General features: G+C 48.5%; 2 protein-coding genes across 5 annotated transcripts in view; one reads left to right on the top strand and one right to left on the bottom strand.

Moving 5' to 3' along the window:
- LOC120958277 (ephrin type-B receptor 4b) overlaps positions 1 to 23,330 on the top strand; it is a 261,361-nt gene that overhangs the window by 93,816 nt on the left and 144,215 nt on the right. The window lies entirely within an intron of this gene.
- Positions 776 to 21,471, bottom strand: LOC120955924 (NADPH--cytochrome P450 reductase). Of its 4 annotated transcripts, XM_040377378.2 has the most exons (9): positions 21,328 to 21,471; positions 20,653 to 20,770; positions 7,201 to 7,472; positions 6,917 to 7,109; positions 6,652 to 6,801; positions 4,161 to 4,285; positions 2,986 to 4,081; positions 2,748 to 2,905; positions 776 to 2,653 (listed from the first exon to the last, which is right to left on the bottom strand). In XM_040377378.2, exons 3-9 carry the CDS (start codon positions 7,371 to 7,373, stop codon positions 2,509 to 2,511), a joined length of 2,040 nt encoding a protein of 679 aa, XP_040233312.2. In that variant the 5' UTR covers positions 7,374 to 7,472; positions 20,653 to 20,770; positions 21,328 to 21,471; the 3' UTR covers positions 776 to 2,508. The 4 variants fall into 4 exon arrangements, with proteins under 4 accessions (XP_040233312.2, XP_040233229.2, XP_040233140.2 ...); XM_040377295.2 differs by lacking the exon at positions 20,653 to 20,770; XM_040377206.2 differs by lacking the exons at positions 20,653 to 20,770; positions 21,328 to 21,471 and adding an exon at positions 10,385 to 10,686.

Below are 23,330 nucleotides of genomic sequence, written 5' to 3'. Positions count from 1 at the left end.
CATTTTTTTGTTGAGATTCATTCATATTAATCTTCAGTGATGAGTGATTCGAATTGACTCTTCAAATATTCATGAATCTCTTAGGATTCATGATTTTTGAAAAATTTCTCATTCTCCATGGGAATCATGATACATTAGAGATGTATGATTTTCAAAATATTGAATTTGCGCGATCCCACCTAAAAACATGCCCGTCGTGGGTTCAAGCCTCGCATGGACCGTCACCACGGAGCAAAACAAACTATCCGGCGACGTGGTACTTGCTAAGAAATGTCGGGCCTGCATAGGCTGGCATGACCACGTAGGTTGTTACGCCAAGAAGAAGAATAATGAGATGCTCATGCTCTATGAATCTTGGGGATGTATGACTCCCTAGCGATTCGAGAATTTTTCGAGAAAAATGAATCATTTGAAATTCACGAATCTTTCGAGATGAATCGTGATGAAAATGTATTCATGAATCTTTGGTATTCTTGAATCATTGACCTATCATGTATCTTTGCAACTGAGATCCAGATTCATTGAATCATTTTAAAGATTCATTCAGATTCATGAATCTGAATCAGATTTACCCAACACTACACAAAACGCGCAGAGCTGTCGCCTTTTCTCTAACTACGATTGTAATACAGGACACGTTTTTGATGTCGTCTTGGAAGGGTTTAAATAATTTTATGTACTTTAGACTGTCCAAGCAAATGATTACACCTTTAAATGAAATTAATTAAAGCAGAAAATTAAATACAGTAACCGCACACAATAAAGTACACATTGCTTGCAGTGTTGCATTAGATCCTTTATTTGCAAAAAAAAACTATGTTAATGACTATTTTTTTTACATTATTTGCTATTTGCTTACGAATGTGCAGTACCGAATGATGGTAAAAGAGAGAAGTTTGCTTTCAGGAAAAAAAATAATGTACTCATATTTGGACAAAATCACTGTGACGATGTAATCCCTGGATAATATCTGTGAAGAACTGGATGCAGAATTGAATAAACCATTTAAAAAAACCTAAAAGAAAAATATGCTAAAAAGCCTGCAACCAGTCCAAAAAGCCAGAGGGATGCATCTACATTATTAAATTGATATTATTTTTGTTTTGCAAAAAAATATTTCCCTATAGTGATTAATTTATTCATTTTGTCAAAAAGATTTTGTCCCATTTGTTGTTATATATTTTTTTATATATTTTTTTTGTTATCATTTTTTTTTTTTGAGAGCAACCTTTTCATTGTTATCATGCTTTGGTACTGCTCATGCATAAGCATGTAACAAATAATATTAAAAAAAAGATAAAGCAGTACGATAACTTCTTTTGAACACGAAAAACAGGATCAAATGTAAAATTGTAAGCAGTGGACAGTTTTTTATGCCCGTCACTGTTAAAAAAGCAAAAAAGTCAAGCTTTATTTTGACTGAGCAAAAGTCTTAAAACCAGCCAGAAAGGCAGAAAGGCAGTGAGGGACACATTTTTCATATTAATCGTTTTTTTTTTTATTTATTGTATTGCATTTTCGCTATAAGAACAACGGTTGGCCCTTTTTCCCCCGTCCATCTATGATTGCTTCGGGGAAAATCCCGAATCAGTTTTGTTCCGTTTCATATCCGACCCGTCCCGTTTCGCGTTCTGCGCGTTCGGATGCGCGAGTACGGATGCAGTTTGTAGTGTGTCCTGTGTGTGTGAGTGTTGTATATGAATATATAATAATGATTAAAAAAAAAACATTTGTTTCTATTTTCCCTCCCCGTCCTTCACAAGCAACCTAACTAACTGGTTAGACAGATACACACTGCCTCTCTCTCTCTCTTTCTCTTTCTATTCGGCCTCTCTGTGTTGTCGAGTGTTTGCAAACGACTTCACTAACCCTTTTCCCTCTGTGCTTCGCGTATAAAATACCGAGCCTGCACAGCGCGACCGAAATAGTGCGGTGGTGTCCGCTGCTTGATGCCTTGCTCTCTAAGCACCCTCCTACATACACACACACACGCACGCGCGAAACAACGGCACACCCCTGTAGAGTAATCTATCTCCCACAACCCAAGCACCTTACCCCGATCGTTTAATTTGAAAGATAGCCACACAGAGATAGGGTAGACTCAACGGGAAGAAAGAAAGAAAAATTGAAACTAATCCAACGACGTGTGTGCGTGGTGTGGTATCGGCGTGTTAAGTCGTTTTACAATTACACGATTCTAATGAGCTCGATGCGCATTGAAGGAAAAGGCCTTTCTCTGTGTGTCTTCCTCCCTACACGACACGTGCCGGGTAAGGAGAAACCGCATGCTTTGCAACACATTTTGGTATGCTGGTTGCAGCAAAGAACGAAACCAAAAAGACACACACACACACACACGCACATGAAGACTTAAAAACAAAACCAAAAAAAAAAACGGATGTTGCCGATTGTTGGCACACTGGCAGAGCGGGTGGCAGGCGGTGGTGGCGTTGTTGCTAAGGGTGATGATGATGCTGACGATCGAGGGGGAGGCGAGGAGCGCAGCGATTAGCTCCACACGTCCGCCGAGTATCGTTTTTGGGCTTCCATCTTTTTGATGTACTGCTGGGCCTCGGTTTCGCTGAGCCCACCCTTCGAGCGGATGACCTTCAGCAGAATGTTTCGCACATCGGTGGCCATATTTTTCGCATCACTGTAAGGAGAGAGAGAGAGAAAGAGAGAAAAAACAACCGGCCGGTGAATAAAGGAGGATCTAACCTTTTTTTTGATTCCGCCGAGCAACTTACCCGCAGATGTAAAAGTGTCCCTTGTTCTCGCCGATCACGCTCCATATGAGGTCCGAGTCCTGCTCGAGCAGGTGCGTCACGTACACCTTCTTCTCCTGGTCGCGCGAGAACGCAACGCGAAGGTTGATGATGCCGCGCTTGGAGTAGTCTTCCAGTTCCTGCGGAAATGATAGGAGAAAAAAAATCAACTCAAGCTGCTCCTTGGACGCAATCCCAAAGTCCCGGTGTTTGTACGTACATCCTCGTAGATGTAGTCCTCGGAGCGCTTGCGGCAGCCAAAGTACAGCGTCGTCTGGCCAATCTCCTTGCCCTCCTGCTTGCAGTGGTCCCGCTCCTGGATGAAGCCCCGGAACGGTGCCAGCCCGGTGCCGGGCCCCACCATGATCACGGGCGTTTCCGGCTTGGGCGGCAACCGGAACTGGCTCTTGCGGATGAAGATTGGTACGCGCGGTGCCGGCTCCCCATCGTTCGGGTGCTTCTCCGCGAGGAAGGTCGTCGCGACGCCCTTGTTCAGCCGGCCCGTCTTCGTCTCGTACTTCACCAGCACCGCGGTCACGTGCACCGTCGTCGGGTGCAGCTTGGACGAGGAGGAGATCGAGTAGTAGCGGGGCTGCAGCCGGGGCAGCAGCTCGCACACGTGATCGATCGGCGGATGGCAGGACGGGATGTCCTCGAGCACGTGCACGATGTTGCGGCAGCTGTCCTGCACCCACTCCTGGTACTTCGCCTTGCCGTCGGGCGCGGTCGACGAGATGAAGCGCAGGAACTCCTTGTCCTTCTCCTCGCCGCAGTACTCGGCCAGCTCCTTCAGGATGTGGGTGCGCGGCAGCGCCGTTATCTCCAGATAGTGGGTGAGCGCGGTCCGGTAGGTGGTGGGGCACGGGAACGGATGCTTCTTGCTGCTGTCCGTTTCGGTGTTGATGAGCGTGAAGACCGTATCGAGCTCGGCATTGCACAGCCGGCCGAGCCGCTCGACCAGATCGCGATCGTTCACCGGGTACATCGCGAGATGGTCGCCCGCCTCGTACCGCATCTTCGAGCCCTCGATGTCGAACTCGACGTGCATGCAGGACCGGCCGCCCGCCTTGTGCAGCTCCCGGTTCACCTTGATCGGGGCGAGGAACGGGTTCTTCGCGTCGAACGGTGGCCGCTGCGTCTGGAGCGAATGGAGCCGGGCGACCTCGCCGGTGTAGATGCGGTCCGCGCTCACGTCCGGCTGCTCCAGCAGGCGGTACTGCCGCATCAGCACATCCTCCCCCGTGCTCTCGATGCCGAAGTAGTCGCAAACCGTGGGCCAAAACTTTTCCTTCCACGTGATGAAGTAGTCCTCGATGCTGGGGAAGCGGGGGCAAGCGGAACCAGACCGTTAGCATGCAAAAAGGGGTGGGGGGGAGGGAATAGGGGATTACTTACTTGGCATCATCGTCACCCAGACCGAGCTCAAACACTCTGTTCGCACCGAGCTCCTCGAGACGCTTGTCCACGTAGATGCCGACCTTGTTGTAGTGCTCGTACGTTTTGTTGCCAAGGCCAAACACCTATAAGAAGAAGAAGAAGAAGAATAGAACCAAAACAAGAGCTATAATGAAACGATCAGCCCAAAGCATCCCAAACTTCAACACCGCTCCCCGCCCCGTACACTGCCGTTACGTAACAACCGCAGCCGCCTGCATCGAGAGGGACAAATGCAGGCCGTGCCAGCAACAGTACCTGCAGGTATTTCCTCCGAAACTTGCCACGGTGGTCCAGCAGCAGCTGCTGTATGCGGGGCAAACATTGCACTACGATCGGCGCAAGGTACTGCTGGTGAATACTGTTGAGCGCGATTAGCCGCGAGCAGCTCTGTCGCGCACCGCCCGCCAGCACACTCATCTCGCGTGCGGAGGGGAGGTTTTGTGTGTAAAGTCCACCTTTGCCCCCTCAGCTCTCCGAGCGAGCGAAACACTACACACACACCGGCACCCCGCGTGCAGCTCTTACTTTGGCAGCAAACTTAACGTCCTGTTCAATTGCATCTTCCCTGCGCCTGACACACAACACACTGCTGCGGGCCCTACGGATAGACTGGCTGTTTTTCTTCCCTCACTCTCTGGCCGATTGACGGAAAGAAAACACAACACGCGTTTCGCAACTGACACTGGCAAACCCGCAAGGGCAAAAACTGTCAAACGCCGCAGCTCGAACCGGGGAGCTGCCCGAATTCGAGCAGTTTCAAACTGTTGCGCAACGCACACGATGACGGTGCGTAACCGACCAAAAGGGTTACAGGGATGCAAGGTGGAAAGAAAGAGAGAAACAGAGGAGTAGGAGAAAGAGAGAGGACAGAGCAGAATTGGATCATCAATTCTGGAGCAGCATTGACGAATTGTAAATGCGTAATTATCTTTTTTTTTTCGTCAATGGAAACGTGAATCATCAACAGAAACTACAGAAATGCGTCAACTAAAAACAATCCTTGATTTCATATGCTGTCACAGATCCCACTTCGATGAGCCTAGAAAAATCTATGAATCGTTTTTTTTTTTTTCAAATATATAAGTGAAAGGCCACGGGAGTGACAAAATGCTGACAAATTTTTCAAAATGTGAGCTATTGTCACTTTTTTGAGCTTTTGTCAAAATTTTGTGACCTGGAGCAGCCAGGAAAAAAAGTTGACAAAAGTTGACAAAATTTGACGGTCGTGAAAAAGCGTAAACAAACAGCTATTTGGCGCAGTTGTGACCCATTGTTATGATAATAATGCTAAAATGCATGATTCTAATTGATTTATGTACCTATTTAGTACTTCTTAAACAAAATATCGATGATATTCAGATGTTGGAGCTTTTTGTCGCTCTTGTGTATGTTTTTGGTGCGGCCACGAGAAAAGCTCTTTTTTGCAGTTGACAAGCAATTTTGACAAAGTTGAAAAATTTTTCAACATTTTTTCAGCTCCGTGGCCACGCGCTATATGATTTGTTGTTTGTTGATAATTCAAGATCACGGCGAAGAATATATTTTTAAAAGCACTTAACATCGTTGATATTAAACATTGACATTATAGACCTCATTTCTTGAATGTAAGGATTTTAAAAGGTCTAAAACCAGAAAACAAACAATTGAATTTAGCAAAAAAAATATCTTCAGCAATTATATGCAGTACGCGATGCTCGATATAGGCGCGTTTTTTTAAATATTTTAATATTTTCGAAACATGTTATGCTCTTTTTGAATTTCAATCATCTTCAAAAAGCATGTTTCATTGAATTTGTGCAAAAGATACCTGTTTAACAATAAAAATATTTAATTCAAAATCTCTCTTTCTGGTACGATAGAGTATATCGGATGATGATTGTATTTTTAAAATTAGTTAAAATTCTTCTTCTTCTTCTTCCGGGCACAACAAAAGCGTAGTCGGTCAAAGCCTGCCTGTACCACTAGTGGGCTTGACTGGCTTCCAGTGACTTACTGATTACGCATAGCCGGATAGATAGTCAGTCCAAATTATGGAGACACGGTCCATCCGGGGCTTGAACCCATGCCGGGCTTGTTGTAAAGTCCTGCGAGTTGATGATTGTAGTAAAAAGAATATCTCGGATTGAACAAAAACAGTAATCATCACATAATAGGATGTTATCTCAATATCTTCAGAAATTGTTTTAGGCAGACAGCTTTCGAAAATTACAAAGTCGATTAGCAAGGCCAGTGGCGAAAGAGTTCCCAAGGACCAAAGTCACCAAAGAATTAAACCGGTATTTGAAAATTGTTAAGTCAACTGTATGAACCTCGCAACATATATCAAAGACATTGGACCCACGTACGTCGTCAGCAGCTCCAAGGCCAGGGAATATGATGCTCCCCCAATGTTTGTACTTTTTTTGCATCGCCCCTAACAGGGTCAAACGTGCCCCGGCACAACACTTACCGCGTAATTCAAACCGGTCATATCTAGATCGTTGTTTTGAATCCAGTCGTAGAACTCCATGCAGTTGTCCGTCGGGTCGCCCTCGCCGTACGTCGCTAAGCAAAACACGGCCAACGATTTGTCGATGTCCTTCAGCATCAGCAGCTCTTCCTGTAGCAGAAAGGGCGAGATTAAAAGAAACACAAAAACGGTACACGGTGCGGTTAAAAAAGCATCCAAAATGGGCGCAGGAGGTTTTGGCTACTGCCAAGGCACACCACCCTACCATATTGCACTCCTCTGGGTCGGCGACCATGCCCTTCATTTGGTAGCGGATTCCTTCCTTCGCCAGGCGACCGGCAAATTCCTCTGCCGTGCCTGTTTGGGAACCGTAAAACACTACGAGCCGGCGGCCCGAGGACTGTAGCTTCTTGATGAACGAGTTCTCCACCATCGTCATCGTGTTCACCGTCGTCGGCCTGCGGGTTAAGGGTAGGAGAGGGACAAGATAAGACAGGTTCACTTTTTTTTGTTTCGTTCCCCACCAATGTCGCCCGATGGAACACTTACTGGATCGAGTAGGATTTAAACTGACTAGCTTGGCTTTCCTTTTTCTTGCCCTTGAGCAGATACCAGGCAGTGCCGGCCAGCAGACTGACGAGCAGGACGATGTCAAGCGGGCCGAGGAACGGTTCGTCGCTCACGCTTCCCGCGGGCACTTCCGTTTCTGTCTGGGCGTCCATCTTTTGATTTTTTTTTTTTGCTGTTGTTGAATGGGTCGTTCCTAGCACAGTTCGTTCCCGCCTAGTCCGCGTCTAAGCACACGATGGGATAGCAGACAGCTGTTTGGAGAGGGCAAATAAACAAAACAGGGAAATACGGCGTGACGTTAGTACAGAGATGCAACAGAGACATTAAGGTATGAGCTAGAATAGTTCCAAGAAGTACGATTTTCTGGACTCATTGACGATACACCACAGATAACGCAGGATTTTTGGTGATAGGAATTTTGATAAAAAGTAGGATCCATTGTAATAATCTCTCAGACAATTTCCCCAACATCTTCACTTCTAGAGCTTGTAGAGTACTCTCCTTGGAGATCCATAGCTCAGGTATCACATCCTGCAATGCCTGCGGGACACCTCTACAGAGCACTACACGAAGCGTTCAAGTTTCATGAACTCCATCCCCGTCCTTCTATTTCGGAAATGCAACAGAGAAATTGAGGAATGAGCTATAATAGTTCAAAGAAGTACATTCGTCTAGACTCCATGCCGAGAAGCCATAGAGAACGGAAGACTTATGAAGATAGGAATTTTGGAAAAAAAGAAGGATCCAATCTTATAATCCCTCACACAATTTCCCCAACTTCTTCACTTCTAGAGCTTCGAGAGGACTCTCCTTGGAGATCCATAACTCAGGTATCTCACATCCTGCAATGCCTGCGGGACAACTCTACAGAGCACTACACGAAGCGTTCAAGTTTGATGAACTCCATCCCCGTCCTTCTATTTCGGAAATGCAACAGAGAAATTGAGGAATGAGCTATAATAGTTCAAAGAAGTACATTCGTCTAGACTCCATGCCGAGAAGCCATAGAGAACGGAAGACTTATGAAGATAGGAATTTTGGAAAAAAAAGAAGGATCCAATCTTATAATCCCTCACACAATTTCCCCAACTTCTTCACTTCTAGAGCTTCGAGAGGACTCTCCTTGGAGATCCATAGCTCAGGTATCTCACATCCTGCAATGCCTGCGGGACAACTCTACAGAGCACTACACGAAGCGTTCAAGTTTGATGAACTCCATCCCCGTCCCTCAATTTCAGCGTGTTTGAACTTCCAGCCTGTCTGAACCGATTTTGTCTGTGGCAGACATTCGATTTCTCTGCCCTCCCGCTAGCAGCAAACAAAACCAGCGCACAAAACACAAAAAACTTGGAGGTTTTGGGTTTCGAAGAGAAGGCCGAGAAGCAACCACACAGCCTTGCTCTTGCAAATATCGCTTGCTCAACCATCGCGACTTGCTGCACACTCTGCACACAAGTGCGGGAACCTGGGGCAGCGGGCTGGTAGATGTTGATGGAGCATAATTGTATTTTGATTGAATGGGGTTTTTCTTTTGGTTTTGGTTTTGTGTTTATTCCCCCTGCTTTTTGTGCCACCTTTCCTCCACGTAACACGGTTGAAGAACCGCCGCGAGGAGAACCACGCCAGCAAACCAATGCTTTTTCGGTCGGTCGGTTGCGTACGAGCGGCTCGGTTGATAGTGAGAGTGGAGGGACCCGCGCGTCCATTATTGCCGACGTGTAGCATTTCTTTTCGGCCTATGCTTGTGTTCTGTGTGTTTTTTTTTTCTTTTTTCTTTCGAGCAGCCCCTCGCCGGATTAGAGCGCTCCTGAGCGGCGCAACACGTTTGAGTTAGTCTCTCTGGGGAGTCACCATGTGCTGTGATCTCTATCGCTCTATCTGGAGACAGAGAGAGAGATTGCTGAGTCTCACAAATTATTTCGACCTTTGCCAAAATTGAATGACTTTACCACTGAGCACCAAAAAAAAGCACAAAACACATACACACACACACACACTCCGAAAGTCGTGCCGAAATTGGAGCGGAGGGGAGAAGTCCGTTTCGCTAGCCTTGTGTCGGGGCGCGACTAGCGAGAACTTCGGGTACTTTTAGGTAACCGCGGCAGGTTCGTCGTTTCCATCATGGATTCACGTCACGACGGCCTCTACCCCACTCCCCCAATGTTTGGAGATCCGGAAACGTCACCCTTGGCATGGTGGCGGCGGCCGCTTCTTCACCGAAATTCAAATTACTGCTTTTCCCCACATGTGGCGCAAGAAACGGCTTCCACAACCACATCGCCAACAGCCATCGTCGTGGTCCCCTTCGCCTCAAACATCTCGAACCATGGAGAACTTCGCATGCGGACCATTGTGGGGGGGGGGGGGGAAAGCAGTAGGGGGAGGGATGGAGAGGTTCATGCATTGAAGATGTTATGGCGAGTTGGCTATCGTCATCAGTCAAAAGTGCAAATCATCCCCCCTATACTGTACTCCACTGTCCAAGCTTAGGTCCCCCCGCTCCATGCCTTCTCCAAGCGACGATTTGCGTGCTCCAAAACCTTTGACACTTGCAAATCGGTGACCAACGGTTTCGGTGCCAGGCCGTCAGGCAAGTCTGACGTCACACCGGTGCCTCTCTACACACACTCCCCCCCCCCCCCTCCTCCCTTGTTGCAACGATTAGCGCGCACCGTGCGTGTATCGTGCGTAATTCTGTTGCGCGGGCAAGAGGTCGCGCCCCGCCCGTCCCCGGCCCGACCCTTTGCTATTGTACAGGTTGTGTGTGTACGTGCCCCTTCTCGAGAACAATCTGTTGCGCCGCCGTGTTGGGACGGCGTGTCACTCCTCTTCCCTTGTGCCGCCGACCCGCGGTTGTGCGTTGATCGCCGAAAGTGCGCCGCGGAAGATTACAGATCACATCATCATCACCACCACCACACACACACACATATGCACAGAAACAGTCACACACAAACAGTCACACTGAAGAAACAGCAGCCGAGACGCACATTATCACTGTAGATTCGCCTTGTTTACACACAATCATCCTCAGGGATGGGACAGCTCTCCGACCCCGCCTCCCCCAAAACCAACCAACTATACCCTTAACCCCCCCCCCCCCGCCCCCCTCCCCGTACTTGGATCTTGGGGACGCGATATTCGGTGGTCAATTCGGGGCTACCTTGCAAAAGCGCGTCGTTTCGGTCACAAAACCACACTGCCTGCCTGCGCTCGCCAAGATGACCGGGTGGCTCTCGCTCTCTCGCTCGATCGCCGCTCTACACACACACTCCTTGCGCGCGCGCGTGTGTGTGTGTGCTGCTGCTGCTGCTGCCGTTCGACTGTTTGCGGCGCGTTTGCGCTTGGGCGTACACTTTGGCTACACACAGAACGGGGGCACCGCGTGTGTCGTCGTCCGCTCCGCGTTGCTGCTGTGGCCGATATCGTTGAACACTCGAAGCGTACTAACCAGCGGGCCGCGTCGCGTCACCATCGGCACCGTTCGGTGCTGGAGAGAGATTCACCCCCTTTCGACCACCCCTATTCATCCCCACCTGGTTGCCACCGCTCAGCAAGGGAGGGTTGTGGGTTTCGCTTCGTTTCTGCTTCTAGTGCGTTTCTTTCCTTCTTTCTGTGAAGGGGGGGAGGGAGAGGGGGGGGGGGGGTTGGTGTTGCACGGGTGCGCGCGCGCCACCACCGGTCGTGCTGCGCTACAATGATTAACATGCGTCCACGCCACACCGCGTGCAATCCGACCGAGCGAGCAGGGGTAGAAGGGGGGGAGGTGTGGGGGGAGGAGTGCTCCAAGTCACCTCCCCCCCCCCCCCCTGGCGCACCCGCGTTTAAAATCCGCCTATCGAACGTACTAGACATCAGACCGATTTGCACCGAACAAATAATACGCGCGCAGCGATGGGGTGGAATGGGGGGGAGGGGGTGCCGCACGCAAAATCAAGTGCGAAACACGATCAGGGGGAAACAAAATGCACGAAAACTCACACACACAAAGGCACATCCCCAAGGTATGCTCTCGCTAAGGGGTGGGGGGGGTGGGGGGGGGTTGGTTGTGGAGGGTTGAATGTGGGCATTCCCTTGAAGTAGTTGTTGCACGCGTGTGTATGTGTGCACTTTTTATTTCGCATTTCTAGTGCTGCTGGATTCTTGACACTCCCCCCTCCCCTCCCTCCCCCTCTGCTCCGTCGCAAACGAACCAATCCATGAGTACTTCAGGGGAAGTTTTTTTGTTTGTTTGTTAGTGTGTGTGTGTGTTTTTTTTTTGTCTGCTATGTTGCTACTGATGCGTCGGTTCTAGCGAGAAGATAATTTTTGAAATGATGAAAACCATGTTTACATTGCACACGACGCGGAAAGGAAACATGCTACGCGCCGGGTCCGTACGAAACCGTTGATAGGGGCACGAGGAGCTTTACGGACACCCGATATAGGGAAATCCCTTTTACTTGGACAGGGGATGTTTTGTTTAGTAGCGTTTCAAGCGAATTCTATCTAATTCTATGAGCTAAATCATTTTAACCAATCATTGTACCACTGAGGAGTCGTTACTAGCCACCTTTGGAGGCTTGAAATCATGTGAACAACATTCCCTACAAAACCCGAATGGATGCAACCCGGATACAGCCCGGTTGTTCCATTGAGAGGGCTGACTTTTGCGCTTCCTAGCTTGCAATAGAATGAGGCGGTCCCGTGGTACACTCGTTAACCCCAACGACTCAATGACATGCCCGTCATGGGTTCAAGCCTAGAAGAATGGCCCATCCCCATCGTTGCAAGGACTTTGACTATATCCGGCTGCGTGGGTGGCATTGAATTAAAGTTTCGAAATGCTTTATAGGCCGCCATCTCCGCGTAGGACGTTTACATCAAAAAGAAGAAGAAGAAGCTTACAATAGAAAACGGGGGTCAATTTCAGATTCTTCTTCTACTTTATCTTTGTGGAGCAGGGTGTAATCGGTTATGCTCTAAAAACGAATGTTTTATAGAGGCATATTCAAAGCTATACTGCTCTGTTTTGACTTTTGTCCGTGTTGTTTATGTCTGTCGATTTAGTTCTTATCTTTGAGTTCGTTTGCATTTGTTTTTGTGTTGTCTGTTTCAGATTATTGTGTTTGTTTGTTTTATGAATTTGATAATTTCTTTTTAGAATCTTTTTATTATTTCATCCGGGTTGGTACCCATTCGATAATTTCGTTCCGACATATTGGATTGCACCATTTATGGACTAACATTTTAGATTCAAGATACATTTTAAAATCGTTTTGTTTTCTTATTTCGATTTGCAATCGGTTATAGTACTTGTTTTTGAGAATTTTGAACTATCGATTCAAACAGTTATTAACATTTCTAGACCAAATATTTAGACCATTTTGCTCCGTGCACAGCCAGCCTATGAACTGGTCTCTATGGGATAATCATTTCTTTGTGTTTTGATTAATCTATCTTTGCTAAGTAACCATTATGTGCTACAAATATAACAGTTTTATCCAATTAGTAAACATACCCCCATTAGAGACAATTGTTCAGCATCCTTAAACCAATAAAAAAAGCGTATTTAAACCGTGAGGCTACACTAAAAACCATTGCATGGGGCATCTGGCCCCACTGTACCCATTTTGCCATGGTGGAGCCTCTCTGTACCCGCCACTAAGCGCCGTGTGTAGAGCCACGTGGAGCGATACTTTAGCAAAATTACTATTTCGGTACCATTAAGAAGGGATGGGGGGGGGTGGGGGGGGGGGTGAACCTGCACCACCACCGTACCACCAGGGAGGGAATCACCGTCCCACATAATTGTACCGCAAGCACGCGTACGAATTAAATTGATCAACCGAATGGATCATCACATCGACCAAGGCCTTGCCCTATCCAGCGGCGGGTTTTGCGAGACCACGTGAATCATTGGAGTGTGCCGGCTACCCTACCCCTCTCTGGTTTTACAGGCTGATATGGCTGAAATCTTCCACACTGGCCGAACGGAGTGTAGTGTGTTTGTGTGGGCCGACTCCATCGACTCTCAGCCATGACGCAGCACAAGTACGCCCCAACAGTGTGAGGAGCAGTGGGGGGGGTGGAGAGGTGAGAGGGGGAGGGGGGGGGGGGTGGGAAATAATGAGAAGGTGTGCAAACGGCCGCCCTGACCTTATCATTCGCGAAGCCAGCGATCCGTCAGTGTTTGTTGCCGTTCGCTGATAAGATACCGCGCCGCGTGTGTGTACTATGGCGTACAGCCTGCTGCGAGCTGTATCACGATAAATTAAGGAAGTCCAACTCATCGCCCCGCGCTCCCCGACCCCTACCCCACCCACCTCGAGAATGATTTGACCGATCAGGTCCGGTGTCAAGGCTGCGCAGGGCTGGTTAGCTGTGCGCCCCAAACATTTTTGTGCTAGTCATCCATGCGGGATGGGAAGGAACACGCCAACAAACTTTGCCGTTTCCCATTTATGGCATTGACGTTTGCGATGGAGAAGGAGGAGGAGGAGGAGAAGGAGGACACTCTGGCACCTTTGTTTTAAGATAAACTGGACAAGTGGGGAGCGGTACTGTGTGAGTGGTGAGGGAGGGCGCCAAGTGATGCCAATTGCCGAGTGACTTGTTTCCAAAGACGCACATCGCCTACTGCGGGAGACACTGGGTAAACAATGTTGTCTCGTGTGTCAATAAATTCGACCGTTGCAGCCGAATGCTGAGGAAATGTACATCTTCTCATAAGTTCATCCCAAACGACAAAGTAGCACCTCCCAAGCGACGAACCCCAAGGTCAGCAGATGTATTGATTTTGCGTATTTATTAATTCAATGCTGACGGCTCAGCTGACGTACTGCGCTCAGAGCACGTAGTATGTTGCGTAGCTGCAGGGTTGGATGGACATCGGGCAGGTGCCGAAGATATCCAATGCCGCAAACTTCCAGACACTGGGCGACACCGGGTTCTGTGTTCTGGGGAATTTCCAAAGTGCTCAATATCTTCATGTGTCGTCGCTACTTTGAGTAAAGTCAACACGGCACAGAGATTATCAGAGAAGCTCTGCTAAAGCAGACAGATAAGAGGTATCGAGAAGTACCGTAGCAGTCACCAACACCTTCAATTAATCAAATAATCATCTTCAAAATTCTCCTCAAGCTTCTGCGAGTCTCCTACCGATACCCAATATTTTCTCAATTTTTGCTGGCTTTAAGCTAACCAATGAAAACAACATTTACCCAACCCAAGTTCGAAGGCTCTATCACGCTCGACAGACTAGCAAGGCTAGCAATTACACCACACGCAGCAACACAGCGGCCAGCGTTTTGCACCATCATGCCCAACACCCCAAAATTAACGATTTAAAGATCTCGCCGTTGCATTGCATTAAGAGTTTGCATGCGAAAAAGAGGAAAAAAAGAAAGCGCCACTGTATTTTGTTGTTGTTGTTTTTGCACGCTCTCCTTATCTCTACCCAGGCCCACACTTCCTGCGTGGTGCACTACTGCAATCGGTGTCGCCGAGCCGACCGTGCGGTACTACACACGCGACGTATTGACAAATACCGGCCAACACCTTTCGGGTCAGATCCGTCTAGAAATAGATCTTATCCAAATCCCGCTTGGGAGGGTGCAGTCGGAGGCAACGCAAGCGATCGGTGCAACCGTTTCGCACGTGCACACGAGAAGCAATTACCGGGATGATGCAGTGCGGCCCCAAACAACGGGCACAAACACAGTCCGTAGGAGAATGTTTGTAAACCTTCGATTCCCGAGCGCGACAAGGAAGCAGATAAGAGCTCCGGTCGCTTGGTTCGCCTGCCTCGACAATTGGGCCGATAATCTGCATCGCGCAAAGTCCACCGCCGGTCGCACGGCCGGAGCACGCACGACCACTGCGGGGTTCGTTCGCCCCAGGTGGCCGAGCGCGCCCAGGTTGCGTTGCACTTGTTGCTGCGTTGCGGATGGCGAAATTTCACAATATGCGTTCAAATCCCCATCAGTCCCCCCCCCCCCCCCAGCATTAGCGACGCACGCGTCCTAGAGTGGTTTCCCCGAAGTGGCTGACCAACATCTCGACAACGTCCCTGGCAGAAAACTCCTTGACAGTCGGCAGTGGTGTCGGATCGGTAAATCCCTGCAGTACCCTACTGGACGCTGGCTTTAATGACGTGCGTAGCACCTTCGAGAGTGTAGTTGTGCCTACGCAATAAAACGAAAGATCATTTACGAATGCTGCGCCGCCGCGGGTCCTCGCACCATGGTGACATGTTTACGTCTTCGGATTTTTTTCTTTTTGGTTTTGTATTTAAACACAAATCGTTTAAACCTCTTTCTGAGATTGCGATGGCATCGTTAAGCGTCTATTACGCCTGCGACTCGTAGCCCTTTTTGCTGTGCGCTAATGGCGTTAAACGACGAACCCCCGAAAAAAACAAACATTTCAACAATTTCGACACGCAACACGCTCGTCGTCCGGCTCGTGACACTTTTGCAAATGGCCATGACAATGGGCCACGTGTTTCTGAAGGCCGAGGTCAAACAAACTGCTTCTCGAAGATGCGTGCCGAACGCAACATGTTACGCGCATCAAAGCTCACGGATTGCAATCGATTGCAAGCGGAACCCGCGGAACCGAACCTACCAGAAGGCATAGATAAACAAACGAACAGACGAAAAAAAGCCAGCCCAGCTAAACCCTAAACCAGCCCACCGAACGCGGCACATCAACAGCTGATGCGGTAGCGGGCACCAGCAGCGGCGGCTCATCTGGGCCCATGGAAACACTGCCGCTGCCGCACGGAAATGGTCGAGGTCAGCGCGCGCGAAACTGGGGTGCATTTTATTGCACTGCAGCACACTACTAGTGCAAAGGGAAGGGGAAGGAGGGAAGGGAAGAGAAGCTTGGCTTGCAGAACAAGACAGCCGATTGCATATGCAGACCGCTACAACACTGCCGAAAGCGTGGACTACACCGTAGGAAATGGAGCTGCTAAGGATGGAGGGGTGCAACGGTGGAGCAGGAGGAGGCGAGGAAAGGCCTGTACAAATCAAAGCGAAGCATACCCGGCCGAACCGCGTTCGATTGTCCAATTGATTAGCATTCGAGAATTTTCAATTTGCTCAACCCGGCCGACCCCGAACCCCGGTTGTGTGGTCTCTTCAGAGAACCCGCAAAAAGAAAAAGCTAACCCTGATTAGCATGCTTCGCGTCCACACACCAACGGGTCGGCTGGAAGGGCTGAACACATCACTCCAACCGCCAAGCACGCAGCAGGAAAATCGTCCCTCTCGGGTGTGCGTGATTAGGCGGCTGGCTGGTGCTGGATCGAGGCCCGGTTCAGCTTTCGCAAGAGAGTTTCCCCCACACTTGGGGACGCGGACGGTGATCAGCGGCGTAAAGGTTACGTCACGCACCATCATACTGGACCGTGGTGGCAGCAAACCGTATTCCCTTTGGAGTTTGACGCTCGGGGCAGCGGTTTTGCAAACCACCTCCCCCGAAAGCGTTCCTCCGCAAGCTGGTGACGTAAATGTGTTGGGGTGGATATTACTTTTTACTTCTTATTCTCAAAAAATGCTGCAGCATTAGAGGATCTCTTGTGGGGTTTTATTTTTTATTGTGACAATGAAGAGAGCATCCTTTGCGTCGAATCTGATCCATCAAAAATTAACTGCTTTTTATGTTCGGTTGGACTGCGTACGTCAAAGTAGCAAATTTGCTCGTGCGCCATTACCACCCGCTCGACACAACTTGGGCAGTGGAGCATGTTTTGGAGCTTAACACGGAACCGGATCTCTTATCGCCCGCCGGATCACAAACAGGGCCGGCAGTAGCGCTAATGCCATCCGAGCTAGTGATGGGTAAAGTTGGCAAAATTCCGGAGACTACTCCGATCCGACTCCGAAGATTTCGGAACCAACTCCGAAAGGTAGGTCCATGTGGAGTTGTCCGAAGTCATTATTAGTCGTTTGGAGTCGTCCGGAGTCATCTGGAGTCGCCCAGATCAAAGTCACCCGGAGTCGTCCGGAGTCATCTGGAGTTCGGAGTCATCTGGAGTCCGGAGACATCCGGAGTCGTCCAGACTCATCTGGAGTTATCCGGAGTCGTCCGGAGTCATCCGGAGTCGTCCGGAGTCATCCGGAGTCGTCCAGAGTCATCCGGAGTCGTCCGGAGTCATCCGGAGTCGTCCGGAGTCATCCGGAGTCGTCCGGAGTTATCCGGAGTCGTCCAGAGTCATCCGGAGTCATCCAGAGAGGCTTGGAGTCGTCCAGTGTCGTCCTGAGTGATCCGGAGTCATCCGGAGACGTCCGGAGTCGTCCGGGTTCGGAGACATCCGTAGTTGTCCGAAGTCATCCTGAGTCGCTTGGAGTCGTCCGAAGTCATCCATAGTCGTCCGAAGTTATCTTGAGTCGACCGGAGTTATCTGCAGTCGTCCGTAGTCGAAGTCGTCCGGAATCGTTTGGAGTCGTTTGGAGTCGTCCGGAGTCATCCAGAGTCGTGCAGCGTCGTCCAGAGTAGGAGTCATCCGGATTCGTCCGTATTCGTCCCGAGTCGTCCGGAGTCGCTCAGAGTCGATCTGAATCGTCCGGTGCGACCCAGAGACAGAGTCGTCCAAAGACCGCCCAACTCCGGACTTTTCTGACCGATTCTAGATGACTCTGGACAACCACACTGACTCCGGACGAGTCCAAATGAATCCGACTCTGGGCGACACTGGATGACTCTGAACGACTTCCGGCGGAACTAGTGGTTCCGATTTTGCCAGAATCGGACTAACAATAGCCTGTATCGGATCGGAGTCATGAGAGCACACCACTAATCCCAACCCTACGTGACGCTCCCACGGCGCACACTGCACGTGCACCGCAATGACTGGCCAATTTTTGCACTGACGGGAAATGACACTGCGCAAACACTACCTGCTGGCCCCTTGAAGTACACAGTAAGTGCAATATTGCGACAAAGACAAATAACAATCAACGCCACGGAGTCCGGAATTTGTCTCCAATAAAACGGCGCGCGCACGCCACAGGAGGCCCCCCCCCTTTAGCGGTTTCTCCATATCCGGCCCCCTGAAAACCCCTTTCAGAGAGGCACGATAAGACACCGTACGCTGTTGCAAGGTCCGCGAGGTTGCAGTATTGCACCAGCGCGTTCGAGGTTAGCCCGCGATTTGACCGGGGCGGCTCGTTTCGTTCGCCTTTTCGCTTCGGTGCCCTCCACCCCCAACACGCACTGGCGCGGCAAGGCGCCGACCAGCAAGGCTAAACTGCTTTAGTGCGACCGAAGCACGCGAGGCGCATCAAGGGAGATGTGTGTGCGTGTGTGTGTGTGCGTGGAGAGATCTGTTTGGCCAGGAGCTATGGTCCGGAATTGCCCCAGTATCCGATATTCTCTCGCCGATATTCGCCACTACCACCGCTACTGCTGCTGCTGCTGCTGCTGCTTTCACTTTCATAATCTAATAGACCCGGTGAATGGTGAGGGCAGAGAAGTGGAGGATAGCTGGCAATAGACGACCGGCCAGCGCTGCAAGATGATGCAAGAAGTGCTCCGCTGTGCTGCTACTGGCGGGAGGGGAGCTATGTCAGTGAGAGTGAAAAAAAAGGAGAAGATAGAGCGAGGGAGCATGGGCGACTTGTGTCTCCAAACGTGTCTCCCGACCGATCGCGCAAGATCGCAACATACCAAAACTACCAGGAAAGAGGGAGGGGAGATCGCTTGCTTGCAGTTCTCGATAGAAATCGCCGCACCACTTACGGGTAGCAGCAGCTGATGTAATAGCCGTTAATCGCCGTTCCTCGTGCAACAGTGCCGCAACAGTAGTATCTGGTTGCGCGCACCGTATAGAACATGACCGGTTGGCCTAAAAAAATTCATCAATGAGTCGCCATCATGCCATGTGGGGGTAAGGGCGCTCATTTGCTCATTAAAACCTGTTGGGCATGTTTCCTTTTGGCGTGCAGGAAGAGTGCTGGTGGTTGGGTTTGGGTTGGGACCTTTCCGAACATGCCATGCCATGCCAAAGACGGCGTCTCCCGCCCAGCCAGCGATAACGATAATTCCGGAAGAGGTGTAAGGTGATAAGAATAGCTCTCCAAGAAGTTCAATGCTTTACATTGGCTAAACAATCAGAAACCAGACAACTACGGGTATTCCAATACCCGACACTACATACTTCATTAGTTATCAGTCAGCATGCAGGCAACTAGTCATTGCATCTCTGTCTCTAACTTCCCAGAGATAACGAAAATCTCGGCTAAGAAAGAATTATAGATAAGAATGACCACGTAGTAGTCCCAAGCGGAAGGTCAACATGGCTCGCATTTTACCCAGATAATCTTCAAATTGTTTCTAAAATCCTTTTTGAGCGGAATTACCAAGACTACTTTCCTGAATACCCGATATCTTCACTAGCCATCAATATCTGCAGTAAAATAGCACAGCTATTTCAAGCATCTTGGTAGGGCAAGGTGCATTGCGATAAGAATCATCATTGAGAGGCAGCCGAGCTGTATGCCAATGCCGCACGTTGATCCAAATAATCTTCTCCTTTCCTCTACGCTGCTCTCAGAGGATTTCCCTGGACTCTTTCTTGGTGACTCATCGGCTCAGACAATACCATCGAAACAACATTGACACAATTGCACTTCGAGGTCGTCGTCGTCGTTGTCGTCCCCGTGGTTTCGAAGGCTCGGCCCCATGTTGCCTAGCCTATCTCTCGTGGTAATTACACCACACGCAGCAACGACGACCACTTTTGCAAGCTCATGCATGTCGCGGTCTAGTGCGAAAACGGAAAGTACCGGTGGGGTGCAAAAATTCCCAAAACCTAACCTAGTGAGGAGCTTGGCTACAAAAACGCGATCCCTGACGTTGTTCGGTGGCGGCCGTGAATGTACAAAAATTGGGTGAATTTAAAGCGCAACAGACGCAGACGGCACGCTAATGTGAAGGCGCAACTGAACGCTGTCACTTTCATCCTTCATCCACCTGTGTTTTGCTGCGTTGGTATTCTCCTACTTTTCTTTAAATTGTCGTTTCCGTTTTTTTTATTGGTTTTATGGTAATGAAAACTATTTCTATTCTTCAGAATGCAGTTTGACCTAATCTGCAAGCGGTGAAAGCCATGTAGCAAATTAAAATATAATTAAATTAAAATAAATAAATTATATGCAGCGTTTTAAAGAGCATTGGAAAACTGAAAAAAATGCTTTAAGGTAAATCAACAAACCAAAAAAAGTATAAATAACAAACCAAAGAAAGTATAAATGCCAGACAACACTTTCTTGTTCGTCTGTCAGCGTCTCTGCTGGAAAGAAAAACTCTCAAAAGCTTAGCGATGAAAGTGTCCAGATCTGCAGGGCAGTAAAATGTTCAACGGCTTCTGGCAATTGAAAGACACACACACACACGCACAAGCACAAAATGATGTAAAAGCCTTGTAATTAAGAAAATTAATACCATCCAAGGTTCTGCTACAGCGTCCGAAACGTCCAGAGCAAATCGAACCATAAAAAGCCGAAGGACGACGATCGTTCCCGGCGGTTGTGAAATTCAAGGATCGCCCAACCGTTGGCCCCTTTGCGAAGGTGGAGAAGGAGAAGACGATAAAATAGAAAAAAATGGTGAAGGTGTGTGTGTGTGAGTGGTGTGTGTGTGTATATAAGGAAAAGGGCAATAAAAGGTAAGTGTTACTTTAAGCAATTGGCCCACGACGGTCGGCGTTGATTGTAGTTGACGAAATACTCATGCACACACACACACGCACACATTCGCACCACGGGGATCGTAAATCGGGGGCTTTCGGGGTGGTGGGATCATGGAAAGCGATCGAAGATACTGGAAGCAACCCGCCAGCATCAGCATTAATTGATCCCGTTCCATGCACTCACACTCACACACAGTCACGCACGCACACATTAGCACACGTGTGAGTAGGGAATCCACTAGGAACACATAGCATAGCGCCACTTCCTGGAGGTCCCGGATTTGGGGATGGTTTTTAGAAAATGTACAAACAATTCCATACCTTCTGAGCTTTGCGTGTTGTTGACACACAGTTTGGCACGTGCACATACACAAACACACCCACACACAGAGGCAACGAACGCGCGCTTGCACACACCAAAAACTTACCCCCGAAATCTAGCAAACGGCAACACAGCACAGGCACAGGCAGGACGGGCAGGGTCTCTCTCACTCACTTTGCCGCTTGTTTCATGCGCAACATGAAAGCCAGTGACGAGGGCGAGCCGAGGTTTGCCCATATGTTGGCGATGTTGTTATGAAATGGAATTTTATGCTGTGCCGCTTCGTGTTCACGCGTTTACCTTGCCCGGGTTCAGTTCTGGTCGGCCGCGAACAGCGCGAAGGCAGCACCAGAGTGACCAGAAATGCCGATTTTCGCAATGCATGATGCGCACGTTCAGGTAGCGGTAATCGCTCTTGTGGGCGTGCGTACGTGCTTTTTTTTTAAAAATGTGTGGAATTTGACACCCACTGCGGGTGACAGTTTGAAAACGCATGCGTCAGAATCAAACAATTTTGATTATTCTGCACGCACGCACGCCCGCATGAGCGATTACCGCTACCACAGCGCAATGTTGGTGGTGATGGTGTCGCGCGGATGCTCCCCGTCCACCATATCGTCGAGACGGTCGATCTTTTAGTCGCTCACTGTCGTGCCGCCGTGCTCAGCGCAATCCTTCCCCGGGACATCGTACTGTGGACAGAGGGTACAACGAAGGGAAATGAATGAAGCAGTTTTATATCTCTGAACTGAACTGGATCGGCGCGGATTGTTACCTTCGGTTTGCCATCGGCCGGTGAAAGATTCTTATGGTAGCTGCACTGGCAGATTGCAATGACGAGGAGAATGATCATGGTGATGCCTGATTCACAGATCAGCACCCTAAAACTATTTTTTGTATTTTTCCTACAGAAAATCACAGATTTTTTTCATAATACTGACCGAGAAATCATAGAACCATTTTCCTAAATAATTTATGCACAAAACTCCTTATTAGTACGATGCATTGCACGACCCGAGCCAGAGTCGGGTGCGAACTACAGGCGGTCCCCGAGATACACGGTTAATGGGGACCGAAAACGGCCACAAAATACCGCGTATCTCGAATTTCCACGTAAGTCGAATCTCGTGGTTTCCAGCTAAAATATTAGTAATGTTCGTGTAATTTTGCAAGTAGGGTGAGGTTATAGTTACTTTATGAATTAGTTGATATGATTCTGACTGAATATAACAGTTTTAAACCATTTGAAATAGTTTTTAACATTCGATCAAAACGGAAATTATTTGGCAATTTAAAATTGATGTGTCAAATCAGTACAATTTGCTCAAAGAATTGTCAAATTTAGAAAACCGTGTATCTCCGAATCCGCGTATAAGAGGTACCGTGTATCTCGGGGACCGCCTGTAGTCTGAATCGAATCCGATCCGTGGGTGCAGTGGGTCTCAAGATTAAGCTTAAACGACTGGAAAATCAAATATTCATAGAAAAACCCGAATTTTTTGTTGCATGAACATTTTTGGACATGTTTCCACGCAAAAACGTGTAAAATATAATTTCAACTTAATTTTAACATGTTTTTGTGAGTGAACATGAGCACAGTTTTTGAAATAAATGGGAAAATCCAGAAATGTTGCCATTGAACAAATGTTGCTGCTACATGTTCATAGACCCAGGCCTAATACAGTAGAACGTCGATTATCCGGGTAGCTCGGGACCGAACGGTTGCCGGTTAATCGAATTGCACGGATAATGGTCCAAGAAATGTCAAATTCATATAAAAAATATAAAATTCACTAGTTTTATGATTAATTTACTTTGAATCAATCGCTTAAACGTTAATAGAATATTATATGAATCAATAACTATAGGTTTAACAACTGTTCATGAACAAAAATGAATTTCGAAAACACTACCCAAATAGCCAGAATTGCTTATGCAGCTCATTTTGACACGCTAAAGATCGCTGCTCTAATTCGCCTTTTGCAGTAGATAAACAGCATCAAAGTTCCAGGCGGTCCTTCTAAATAGCGCCTAAGCAGCTTCCATAAGCTACGGTGCTGTGGATTATTTTTCTTTGTGTTTTATTTTCAAGCAAGCGTCATCGATTAA

This window comes from Anopheles coluzzii, chromosome X (assembly GCF_943734685.1).
Source record: "Anopheles coluzzii chromosome X, AcolN3, whole genome shotgun sequence".
In the NCBI taxonomy this organism is placed as follows: Eukaryota; Metazoa; Arthropoda; class Insecta; order Diptera; family Culicidae; genus Anopheles; species Anopheles coluzzii.
Note: the sequence above shows the minus strand (reverse complement) of the source record. Positions and strands in the feature narration are given on the sequence as shown.

What these genes read in the sequence shown, in the direction of transcription:
- LOC120955924 (XM_040377378.2), bottom strand. Translation starts at nt 7,373, where the DNA reads ATGGACGCCCAGACAGAAACGGAAGTGCCCGCGGGAAGCGTGAGCGAC. An exon ending in ACCCAGAGGAGTGCAATATG is followed by an intron (nt 6,802 to 6,916) that starts GTAGGGTGGTGT and finishes TTTCTGCTACAG; the next exon opens with GAAGAGCTGCTGATGCTGAA. An exon ending in GGACACTTTTACATCTGCGG is followed by an intron (nt 2,654 to 2,747) that starts GTAAGTTGCTCG and finishes CTCTCCTTACAG; the next exon opens with TGATGCGAAAAATATGGCCA.